General features: G+C 34.6%; 1 protein-coding gene across 1 annotated transcript in view; it reads left to right on the plus strand.

Moving 5' to 3' along the window:
• The window catches only part of LRRC7 (leucine rich repeat containing 7), a 119,103-nt gene that overhangs the window by 16,394 nt on the left and 89,779 nt on the right, over window positions 1–12,930 (plus strand). Inside the window, exons 3-5 of the mRNA XM_015821195.1 lie at window positions 1,079–1,157; window positions 2,870–2,959; window positions 8,802–8,858. Of these exons, the coding sequence (XP_015676681.1) occupies window positions 1,079–1,157; window positions 2,870–2,959; window positions 8,802–8,858 (226 nt within the window). The remainder of the gene's footprint in view (window positions 1–1,078; window positions 1,158–2,869; window positions 2,960–8,801; window positions 8,859–12,930) is intronic.

Raw genomic sequence — 12,930 nt, forward strand, 5'->3', positions numbered from 1 at the left:
GTAACATCTTCAGCAGAGTTTAGGGGATGTCAGTGTCTTTAGTGTCACTGTGTCACTGAAACTGTCATCCCCTAAACTGGACTTTCACCCTCATATGTGGTATTTCTGTCATATGGTTTAGATATTTCAATGGTGGTTGCACAATTGTAAGGTTCATTAGGATTTATAAAATTTTGACCCATTTAGACCAATAGTTCAGAGCTTTTCTTTTAAGAAAGGCTTTTAATCTTTATACCCAGAATGGATAGGCTTATATCACATCTAGTGATTATGTCAGATTGTGATCTTGAAAATTATTGCTATACTTTTTATCATTGTTTGACCTTGTACTGAAAGAATAATAAAACTTATTTTTTCTCCAGTTTCAGAATGTGAATGAATTACATTCTATGTCATCTAAATTTAGTAAGCCTACACTTATTCTACATGATTTATGCCAAGAATGGAGAAAGTAAAAAAAAGAACCTTTAGAAATGAATTGCATCATTATGAGTTTCATAGCATATTTTATAGTGGAAGTATTGTACAATACACCTCTCATACATGGAAAGTATTTTAATAACAAGTGTCCGAGGGCCATTAACTGTGTTTATTTGATTATGTCAAGGTCATTGTTGACTCTTAGCAACTGTAAGTAGATGTTCTCAATGAAGATATGTCCCTAACCTCATATTTCAATAGTGCACTCATCCTCATGCTTCTTGGTATATAGTTTATCCAAGAAGCTAGCCTTTATTTCAGCTACAAATAATGGTTTATAGATATTATTTAGATTCAACAAAACCTTTCCTGCATAATTGGCCTTTTTTGTACTGGTAGATAACTAGTTGTCCAGGAAACTATTATTCAGCTCAAGGAACTGTAGAAACCAAGTGAAATGTGAGGAATTATATTAAGTATGTATGAGTAAAATCTGTGCAGAAATATTAATATATATTGGTAAGACTGAACGCTGGGATTGTCATGAATTCAAAGAATTCAGAATTGTTTAGGATTAAATGAATGGCTTACCTTTTTCTACTGAAATGAACAAATGAGGAAAGTAATCAGTTGTGTAACAGTTTTGTTTTTCTTTTAGGGATTCAAGATTTTCCAGAAAATATAAAGTGCTGTAAGTGTTTAACAATAATTGAAGCAAGTGTCAATCCTATTTCTAAGTAAGTTCCTCAGTGGATTTTTTTCTTTGCCTCTTTTATGTATGCAAGGTTTAACATATAACAACAGTAATAATAACAATAACAATAATAGAGTTGGAAGGGACCTTGGAGGTCTTCTAGTCCAACCCCTGCTCAGGCAGGAAACCCTATACCATTTCAAACAAATAGTTGTCCAATCTCTTCTTAAAAACTTCCAGTGTTGGATAGTTGACACTATTTCTTAACAGCTGGTTTTGTTCTTCAATTGCATCTCTTTTAATACTTGTTATGAAGCATCTGTGACAAGATCTACAGCATCATCCATAATAGGCTTTAGAATGGCATCGAAGTGATGATACTGGTAAAATTAGATATAACAATAAAAATAAGTCCAGTGAGTTGAGCTTGATTTGTGGAGACTTCATGTCTAAATCCATGTAATTTTCTTGAGAACAGTATGCAAGTGGTTTATTCCTTTGAGATATTTTTTTTTCAGCTTTCCAATCCAACCTATAACCCTGGTATAAATTAGTAGTCCCCTGCCCAGAGTCAATTCTCCTTGGGCTTTTCAATTGGATAAGTGCTGCCACCTAGCTGGGCTGTATGTAGCAGTAAGGAGTGTGACACTGAGGGAATGAATACATTGGCTAACGCTGTAGTTTATAACACTGTCATGAAAAGTACACCTGTGGAATACACTTGAGCTTTGCTCCAGTTAGAACTCAGGATTAAAGAACTTTCTATAAAAAAATTGAATGGATAAATCATAGCGTGTACTTTTTCTGGACAGGCTGTGAACAAAGATTACCCCAAGAACAGTGATAAGTTGTAATATTTGTTGAAAAATAGTTGCCATTCCCTTGATTACAAAGAAATATAGACTGCAAGACAGCAATGGTTACTTTAAAAAGATGTAATTCACCTATGATATGACATAAAACTGGGAAATGAGAACAATCATAGATCTAACTAAAGAGCTGTGGTTTATAGTACTTACTATATTGTTTGGGAATTATTTACGTTCTTTTGTGTTCATCTTACTTGGTTTATTTATGGTTTTGTTAATAAATTATGCATTAAAAATACTCATGGAATGAAGTTAAGATGCCTTAAATGTTTTTCTGTAAATTAACTGAAATTATCAATATTTTAGATGAAATATATCAAACCTCTCCCCTTATGCACGAATTAATGGTCTTGATCTTTGCCCTCTGTTTAATTTAAACCCTACAATATTGATTTATTAATTCTTCCATGCAGTTTTATTTTCTCTATAGTTTTTGATTGAGTATTTCAATTTTGGCAATGCAAATAAGGTACAGCATGTATTCTTATAAATAATAATATTTATGGTTATTTTAGAATGATAAATAGCAACATATTTTCCATAGCAGTAATCAGTCAACATAAACGTTCATGCACATAATGTTACTGGTTCCAGTTGCTGTAAAAAGTAGATCATCTACTTATTTTGAAATTTAATTCACGTGAAGTGCTTACATACACTTGATCTTAGCCAAAAGGCTGGGAAGCATAGATATAGACAGAAAAAGAAAAAGAAATTATCCAATGCTGCAGTACACTGTGTTACTTGTTTTATAACAGGCAAAATATTACCTCTAACAAATAGGTCAGCCAGTGAGCATGTGGTTGAAGTTATATGGATCTATTGAGACTTAAATTTCGAGATTTCCTACGCCATTAATGCTAAATATTTTACTCATTTTTTTAAGGCTCCCAGATGGTTTCACACAGCTTTTAAATTTGGCCCAGCTATATCTAAATGATGCCTTTCTGGAATTTCTTCCTGCTAACTTTGGAAGGTAAGTTTTACATATGTGAATTCCCTCTAATCTTGACTAGAAAAAGAAAGGATTTTAGATTACAGAAAATATGATTACAAATTTAAAGAGCTGCAGACTAAGAATAGACTGTTTAATGCCAATGGATCTTCATTGTTTTTCAGAAATAGAACTGTGATTTAATAAGTTTTTCTTTGAAATAACTGCTTTGTAGGCTTGTGGAAAGAAATCTGTCCCAATACAGGAAAACTCAGAATAGAAACAATGACTAGTGGCATACACATTTAACATAAGACAGTTGTTCAATCTGTAGATGTAAATATAGAATCATATTCCAATACTTCATACTCAATTGGAGTATCTGCCCTAGTGGATTGTACAACTAATTGTTGGATTATAATTGTGTTAGGAAATAATTTTTATACTAGTGACAAAGTAATACCATGTTTCTCCGAAAATAAGACCCAGTCTTATATTTTTTTGCCTCCAAAAGAGGCATTAGGTCTTACTTTCGGGGATATCTCATTTTCTTCATGTACAGGAAGCGATGGGAGTGGGGGCTGATGGGAGTGGGAACAGCCTCCGTCCGCTCTGCATGTGGCCCTGCTGTGGCTAGGACACTTCTTGGCTGCAGCGGACACCATGCTGGCCACTGAGCAGCTGCTCATGCTGCTGCTGGACTTGTAGGGGTTCTCAAGCACCCTGCCTGTGCATGGGAGGGGGTGTGCAGTGCGACTCGGCGTAGCAGTGGGTTTGGCAACGTGGGTAAAGCGCCACCCCAAGCTTGGCCTGGACCCGCCTCTTGTTCCCTCCAGGCTGATCATGTAAAGAGAAAAAAAGGGGGGGAAAGAAAGAGATTTTTTTTGTATTTATTTTCATTTATCAACAAGAGTAAAATGCAAAACAGAAAAACATCCAACATTTACAAGAGTAAAATGCAAAACAGAAAAACATCCAAAAAAAATAAGGAAAACATTCTTTGTGTACAAAAAAAGTGGGGCAAATGTCGAATACATGTAATTCCCCAGATACGAACGTTTATTTAATGAATTTTCACAAAAATAAATTAATTCGGAAAGGATACTTACGTAAAAATGCTAGCCAGCCTCCTCACAAAGCATTCTATAACATTATGTTTCCTTGTTTTATTTTGGAGATTAGCATATATTACTGTACTTTCAAATTTAAATTGCCTCCAGAAGTTGTGGATTCTCCATTACTGAACGCTTTTAAGAAAAGACTGGATAGGCATTTATCAGAAATATCTCTTGTGAGAGCAGTGGGTTAGACTAGATCAATGGTGGCGAACCTATGGCACGCATGCCAGAGAGGGCACTCGGAGCCCTCTCTGTGGGCCGTGCGCCGTCACCCCAGCCCCGCCTTCCCCCACGGCCCCCTCCTCATCAGCACCCCCTGGAGGAGAGTCTGCCTCGGACGTGGCCTGCACGGAGCAGCGCAGCCAAGGACATAGCTAGGCAGCAGGGACAAGACTCCGCCCTCGCGCTCCATAGCATGCAGATGATGCTCCAGGGTGTGGGTGGAGGGTGTGGCTGCCATGGCATTGCAGGACTGCCTGGGCGATCTGCTGCAGCGGGCCATGGAGGCGGTGCGTGCCCTGTGGAGAGGCGGGGCAGGGGGCGAAGCAGGCAGGACGGGAGGCAGAGCGGGGCCAGGGGGTGGTTTTGGGGCACTCGGTCTCTAAAAGGTTCACCATCACTGGACTAGATGATGTCAAGATCCCTTCCATCTCAGTTATTTTTGCAAGCCAACAGTTCTGTACATCCCATCCCCAGCTGCCTCTGGATGCTTGGCTGGAAATGCTTAAGCTAGTAGCAAGTGTTTTTTTTTAAACAGTCGGAGAGTTCTGTAAACCCAACCCCCTCTGAAGAAGCTTGAGCTGCATAGCAACAAACAGTTTTTTAAAAAAGCATTGCAAAGTGAGAGCCTGCTGCCTGCTTGAAAGGCAATTTAGTTCCTGAAACCAGAAAGAGCTGATAGGCAGCCAGCAGCAAGAGTGAGAAAAAGCTCTCAGTTCAGGCAGCCATTGGAGGAAATAGTAAGTCAGATCTTCATTTAATGACCCATTTGATTGAATTAATGAATTTTTTTTAAAAAAAATTGTAAAATTGAGTCTGATTCATTTGATGAATATTTTGACTTATGAGCCTAATGTGCAGGCTCCATTAGATTCATACTTCAGGAAATACCTGTATATCTGTCTTAAGCATAAATAATCCACCCTGGCTAGATGTTAAATTTTGTAAAAATGATATGTTCTCCAACCCTTATATAACAGGTCTACAAATAATTATGAACTATCCCATCCGAGAGAATTTTTTTTTTAAAAAGACCATAATAAATTAAAAATATAGGGAAACTGATAATCATCTAAAATGGCAAAGACATTTGGAATTTACAAGCATCACAAATAATAGTTTCTGTTTAGTGTTTCAGCAACATAGGAACAAATCCTTTGCTTGCATATTCCTTTGTTTGCACTTTCTATTTAATCCACTTTTGATGTATAGCAAATCATAATTTGCTTTTATATCTGGTTTTCGCTATCCTACAGATTTTGGTCAATTTTTGACCTATAGTCATGGATGGCAGAGCAAACAACCTTTGCATGAGTACTATTTCCTTACTCTTTCCCCAAAATAGTTATATAATTACTTTTATTTCACAGGAGAAGGAGTTATCTACAGTAACATGAACGCTCAATTTCCCTCTATTACATGAGACAACATAATTAAGATTATCGATGACTCTTGCTAATTTCAAGTACTTATTTAATTAAATATATCATACAAACAGAACCAAGTTCTGATTAATATAAAATCTATGTTGAGATCCTTGTTATTTCTTGGTTTCAAATTTCAGGCATCTTTTTGAGATACTTAATTAGAAGGAATAACCAGTATTGGGGGGGGATCTTCATGGAATAGCGATAAAAAATTATATGGATGTTCCTGTTAATCACATAGTTTAATTTATGGTTTAATTTATTATGCAAATATGCGCATTGAACAGGAAAACTGGTTTGCTATATACTAGAAAGCAGTTAAGATCTTACAAGAGAAGAAGTTTGTGAAAGCCAAAATCTTAGTCATGTTGACTTGCCTCAACTTTTAACCCCTACATTGCTGCATATTAAGGTTTTGTCCTTCCAGAAAGAAAGGAGAATATGTGTGTAGTATATGTGTGTAGAATTATGAAAAGTATATATGTTACAGTAAACATAATTGTATTCATAACTATTGGAAAACAGTAGTTGTTATGATTTACTCATGTCCATACAGGACTATAAATACTGTGCACTCCTTCAACTTTGCTTAAGCTTTCTTCTAAAAATATTTGAATACACTGAGACTAATGGCCATTTGTTGAGCTAGTAAGTGGGAGAAAGCTGGTCATGAAATGCCGAACCTCTTGTTCTTGCCTATATAAATAACATTTAGAACCTGAACTTGACAACAGTTAATGGGTCTTTTTTACTGATTCCTACTCCCATTTTCTGTGTTTCCTTCTTGACAAAGTGATCTGAATTAACTGGCTCTGAAATCCAACTCCCAGTGCTTATTTGCGTCAATAATTCTTCAGTCTAGATCATTTCAGATTTTAAAGACTGCAGTTTGAAAATAAACCTTTGCCTCAAAATGTCCTGACAGAGTCATTTCAGATCTTAGTTAATATAGCAATAGCAATAGCACTTAGGCTTATATACCGCTTCAGTGCTTTACAGCCTTCTCTAAGCAGTTTACGGAGTCAGCATGTTGCCTCCAAAAATCTAGGTCCTCATTTTACCAACTTCGGAAGGATGGAAGGCTGAGCCAACCTTAAGCCGCTGAGAATCAAACTGCTGGCAGTCGGCAGAATTAGCTTGCAATACTGCATTCTAACTACTGTGCCACCACGGCTCTATATAATTCAAATATAATTTGAAGCTGAACACAAATAGGAAGACTATGTCCCTTCTCTTTTCTTTTCCCTTCTTTAATGCTTATATCTGGCTTAATCAATACATTTGAAAGAAGTTTACTAACTTCTGGCTTTAATCACAGTATGTAGTTGTTTTAACATTACAATTTGCAAACTGACATGTCCCTTGAGACAGTATACTTGTTTAATTGAATAGATTGGTTAGTCTAAAACTGGGCACCTTAGCCCAGGCATTGGGATCACTTGATTGGAAACGGTATAAATAAAGTCATATACTTCAGTGGCCCCCAACCTTTTGGGCACCAGGGACCAGTTCTGTGGAGAAAGGTTTTTCTGTGGACCGGAGGGGGTGTGGTTTTGTGTTCTGCCCGCATCCTGCATATGGGGCTTTGCTTGTTTGCGTGACCCAATTGCCAGAATGCCACGGACCGGTGCCAGTCCACGGACCGGGAGTTGGGGACCCCTGATTTACTTGATCATTTCATAATAATTGTTTCCAATACATGCAATCTCATATTTGTATGAGAATAGGTTATGTCAGATACTTCACAAAAAAAGCAGGGAAAGCAAGCAGAAATATAATGTGCAAGGTGAAGAATTACACCTATACATAATTTATGAGCTGTACATATCTCCTGCAGCTCACTGTTCTTAACTACAGTTGAGGTGCTCCAAATGCACTTTGCCTGTTTCAGAAAAAAATGGGAAGGTCAAACTGCAATTTGCTCACAGTTTTTTTTTTTTAACAAATGGATAAATATTGACTTGTCTTCTACTATAACAAAATGTGGTACATATCATTTTCCTTTTTGATATGTTATAATTTTGCATTCTTTCATTGTTGTCAGTTGATTACGTGCGTTAACATAAAAGCATCTATATAGCTTTAGATACATTGATGTTACAATTTTGGATCTTGTAATTTCATTATTTTAACATATCTTCTAGACTTAAGACAGCAAAATAGAAACTAAGCATGTTGCATTTTCACAAAAATCATTTCCTGTAAATAAGGGGGGGGGGGTTGTCCCACAATATGATTCTAATGTATTTTCGGATAAAATAAAAGCTTCTAAATTATAGATGGAAAAAAAGATATTTGGGGGATCTTTATTTAAAATATATGTATGTTAAAAATAGCAGTTAATATCTAAAGCTTTTACAGTTTGTTTACCCTGCAAATTGCCATATTGCATTTTCTTTTTAGCATTTTAAATACCTGATATCTCTATAACTCTTAATTAACCATCATGAGAGATGTTTGAAAACATTACATGTTTTATTCTCTCTAAAGACACTAAAGTTTACAGGACTAATAGCTCTCTATCAATGTCAAGGATTTGACATTTTCAAAAGAACTTTCTTTTATCTCCCATAGGATGTTTTTCTTCCTAAAATTCCTCTTTCCCAATTAACTTACAAAAATGCAATTAATTCATTTTTGTTAATGCTATAGAAAAATAAAAATAAATGTATACATGCTGAATCATGCTCATGGTATTTTGCATTTGCTCTGCCTTGAGTAAATCTCAAAAGTAGTAACTGATAGCAACCTACATTTATTGAAGCCTTTTGTACTTTTTCCCCTCTTTAATTGCTCCAATGGGGATCATCAAGATTTCCTGAAGAACATTGCCAGCAATCATAGATGATTAATGTCATCTAAGTTAACATTTTAGAGCTAGAAATATCTGCTGAATGTGGAGATTTAGCATATTTCCCTTGTAGATGAAATCAGAAATTAATTTAAACCTGTTAATTTCAGCTGCAGACATACAGTTATGATTGTCATTTGAGATTTTGCAGGTGCATAGGAATAATTAAATATACATGTGTGGCTTGCATTATTGGCAGTAGAATAATGAACTCTCTAGCAATTAATGAATTCCTACTCTAAATATTTTTTAATCTTTATTACTTCCAGACTTGTTAAATTACGAATATTGGAGTTACGAGAGAATCACTTGAAAACGCTGCCAAAGTAAGTGCCTTCATATTATAGCAAACAGAAATGTTCCAAGCACATAATTTATTCTTTACTAAATATTGTGCAGTATGGTTTTTTCTGGGCAATTCTCATTTCAAGTTGTGACTTATATCTTTCGGAGAATTATTCATTGGGATATTTATTTTAGTTAAATTTTTAAATGATAATCAAGTATTTAGAAAAAGCAAATAAATTTAAAAACAGAAGCTCATTTCGAGGTGCAGTAAATATATTTTTAAACAAAATGCAGTAACACATTTTATATAAGAGCTCATATACTGGATAGCACTATATTTTCATAGTGTCCCTAATGCAGAATTATCTATCTCAGCTGCCTGCTGACACAAAATCTTCCCACACCTAATGCTGTATTCAAATACTAGGACATTCCAGTCATCATGAATTTGTCACATGATGTATACTTTTGATTCTTCATTGACAAATAATGTTCTGTCAGTCTGTTAGCTTTGGTTAGTAATGATTCACAAACCCTCTCATTCCATTCTGATGCATATTTCTTGTCTTCCCCATCATGTTTGACATGCATAAGCAAGATGAAGGCTACCCTAACCAGGTTATTTCTTAATAATGACCAAAGGATTTCAGAAACTTGCTATGTCAAAATTTATTAAATGTCTTTATGCCTATTTTACAAGAATTCAGTATGCATTATACTTCTGCACCCCTATTAATATTTGCAATATATCTTGGGATACAAGAGTTTTATATAACCACCTATGAAGGTTATATTTATATAGACTATCAGGGCGTGTTGAAAGTTACCTTTTCTGCTGAAAGTATTATTTTTGTCAACGTTACCTCTGTTCCACAATCCCACATGATCTCTCAAAATATTGACCTTATTCTGTATAGCAGGTGTGTCAAACTGCTGGCCGCGGGCCGGTTTCATCATACCGAAGCCGTGCCCACCCTATTGCCGGCAATGCAAAAAGAGTCGCGATACATCGTGACACGTCATGTGACGTGGTGAGTTTGACACCCGTGCTCTATAGCATAGGAAAGGGGCAGTGAAAGCTGCAGAGGATAAGAGAAAGTTGAAAAGAAAAAACCCTTCCCATTTATTCCTCTGGATCAGTGAACTTTCCATTCATAGAAATAGTCAGTTGCATTGCAGCATTGCAGTCAGTCAGTGTCTACAAATTAATTAAGGTAAGTGAATTAATAAATAGGGAACATTTATAAAAGCTGAACAAAGTTATATCAGATAATGATAGGACAATTTTAAAACACTGTAAATATGAAAAAATAATATAATACTTCTTCCTCCTTCTGTTTTCCCCACAACAATCACAACCCTATGAGGGGGATTGGACTGAGTGAGTGAGTGACCCAAAGTGTTCACTGCCTTAAGTAATCTATAAAAAATAATAAAGGCAGTAATAAATAAAAATAAATAAACAGAATATGTTTTCCTGTTTTTATTTTTAATCATCAACAGTTGCCAAGATCCTATGAACATAATTAGGAATTGTATTTAAGTATAAATTTACCCACTCCTAAAAAAAACATTTTAGAATGTCTGCCCCATGTACATTACAAATGCAAATAAATTTTTTTTTAAAGAAATTAGAATGTTACCTCAGAGAAAATGAATATAGCTATGGCCGTGTCAAGTATGCCTTAAGTGTTAAAGCTGATAAAACGGTAATGGCTGAATTTTTGCTCTGAACTTTTTGGAACAATGAAGTGTCCTTTTTGTCTTTCTTTCCATCTTGAATTAGACCAGGCCTTAATAATGTATTTTGAAATTCAGATGATTGTACTAAGCATCCTTCTCATTTGGATATATTTATTTTGTTTTATCATAAAAGATAAAACGCAAAACAGAAAAACAAACAAACAAGCATCCCTTCTCCAAAGAGTGACATTGTGGTGGTATTATACCTCAAATATACTTGTTGGGCGGATGAACAAGAAATGTATCTAATAGAGAAAGACTGCAATTTAGTTGAGACAAGTCTCTTTTTACAAGGCTGCTGATATCATAAGCAGGGCAATTTGAAAAGACCCTCTCCCCATCCCATATCACTTGAATGCTATTGGAATAACCTGTTAATTGAAGACAGAGTTTCAGGTATCTGGTTGATCCTTAGTAATAACATTGCATTAATTATCTGATATGGATGAAAGGATTGATAGAAATTTGCTTCAACAAGCCTATACAGGAAGAAAAGGAAATAATCCTTTTAATAAGCACATGATTGCTACTCTTGAAAAACATTCTGATAGAGCAATTACTTGAAGAGAGGAAATGATATAGGAGGAAGATTAATAACTGCTACTTTTGTGCAAATAAGATGTCAATGTGGATATAGGTGGGAGTGTGTGAATATATATCTATATTTGATGTATGGCGGATATTATTACTAAACTTTAGTATCCTACTGTAGGCATCCATAGAAGAGAATACTTAGTTAACTCTGTAATATATATCCTTTACTAAGATGGGACATAAAATATTTATCTTGAAGTGGGGGCATTATTGCTATCATCATCATATGTCTCATTGATTGAGAGCCTTGTGTTTGTTCTTTCAAAACTTAGATTTAGTATATGCCATATGTAGACATAGTTTCAGGAACTGAGATGAACAAATATGTGTTATTTTTGCAGAACTGGTACCTTATTTCTTCATACAATCAAGTTTGGTTGAAATTTCCAAATACCTTACATATATCTGAGAACTGTGTTAATAGAGCAATTTTTTAAAAAAATAAAATAAAACAATAGATATTCTTGAATTGACAGTGTGGATTATTGCATGTGCTGGTTTGGAAAATATTTTTTATTAAAAATGAAGTTAAAAACTTGGTTGTATAGATTTAAAATTAGGCGAATATCTAAATAGTTTATATGGGTCTCTCAGATATCTGATTTGGAGATATTTTCATTTGGTGATAGCAGCATACAGAAAACATCACACAATCCCTTCGGTAGCATTGTCACTATTTTCATGCCAACTTAAATATTACCTGAATTTTATACTGAGATCTGAGATTACCGGTGGGTCGCAATTAGTTCAGGTATGAATCCAATGAATTGATTGTATTATTTTAATTTTCCCTATTCAAAGTGATGTTTCTATGGAAAATATGGTAATTGGTTCCAGCATAATTGAAATTTTAAACCATGAAATATTAAAGTAAAGGATGGAAACAATATACTTATAATTTAAATATATAATTTATAATTTAAACTTATGCTTAATAAAATCACTGTAATTATAGAAACCAAATAAAAACAAAAAAATATACCATAGATTCAGGGATTCCCACATCTAATTCTTTTAGAGTGTTGCTATGACTATGTCGTATGACTAATTGAATGTCATTCAATTATATCCATTTTTTGCTCTTATTAATCATGAGCATCTTTTATAAACTTGTGCTGTTTTCCTCTGACAGAATCTTCCATTTTACACAAACATAGATTAGCAATGTCTAATACCCCAATCTCATATGCACATGCACTAACCTCAATTGTGTTAACTGAATCTTGCAGCACATTAAACGTGACCCGGCATCTAAATCGAATATAACATTATTCAAACTTGCATTAATTGTGACCTACCTGTAAATGTTACACTGATTGAAGGTGCAGTGTAAATACAGAATCAAAGTGTGTAGCAAAGCACTAGTCTGTTTTGCTTAATAACATGGTAAAAAGCAACATAATATTTTGATTCAATGTTTGCCAACAAATTCAGGTGTCAGTATAAGATTTGAAAGTACTAAGCCAAAACAAGGATAATGATTTGTGTGATTATCTTTATTGATAGCAATCTCATTTGCTCTGTAACATACACTTAAAATTGGGGAAAGCAAATAAGTTCAAAATACTTCTTAGAGATGATGTATTATAATGCAAACTGTATTCCAATATGTAAAGATAAACATATGTTTTATGTACACTTGGAACATTGTTTTACCCAGCAAAACAATCGACTGTACTAATAATGGGGAAAAGGTCTTATAAAAGAACTGTAAAATTTATAAAAGAATAGGATACGTTACGGAAGGAGATGTTGAATTTTTTTTAAAAAAAA

This window comes from Protobothrops mucrosquamatus, unplaced genomic scaffold (genome assembly GCF_001527695.2).
Source record: "Protobothrops mucrosquamatus isolate PMUCROS unplaced genomic scaffold, P.Mucros_1.0 scaffold1270, whole genome shotgun sequence".
Lineage (NCBI taxonomy): Eukaryota > Metazoa > Chordata > Lepidosauria > Squamata > Viperidae > Protobothrops > Protobothrops mucrosquamatus.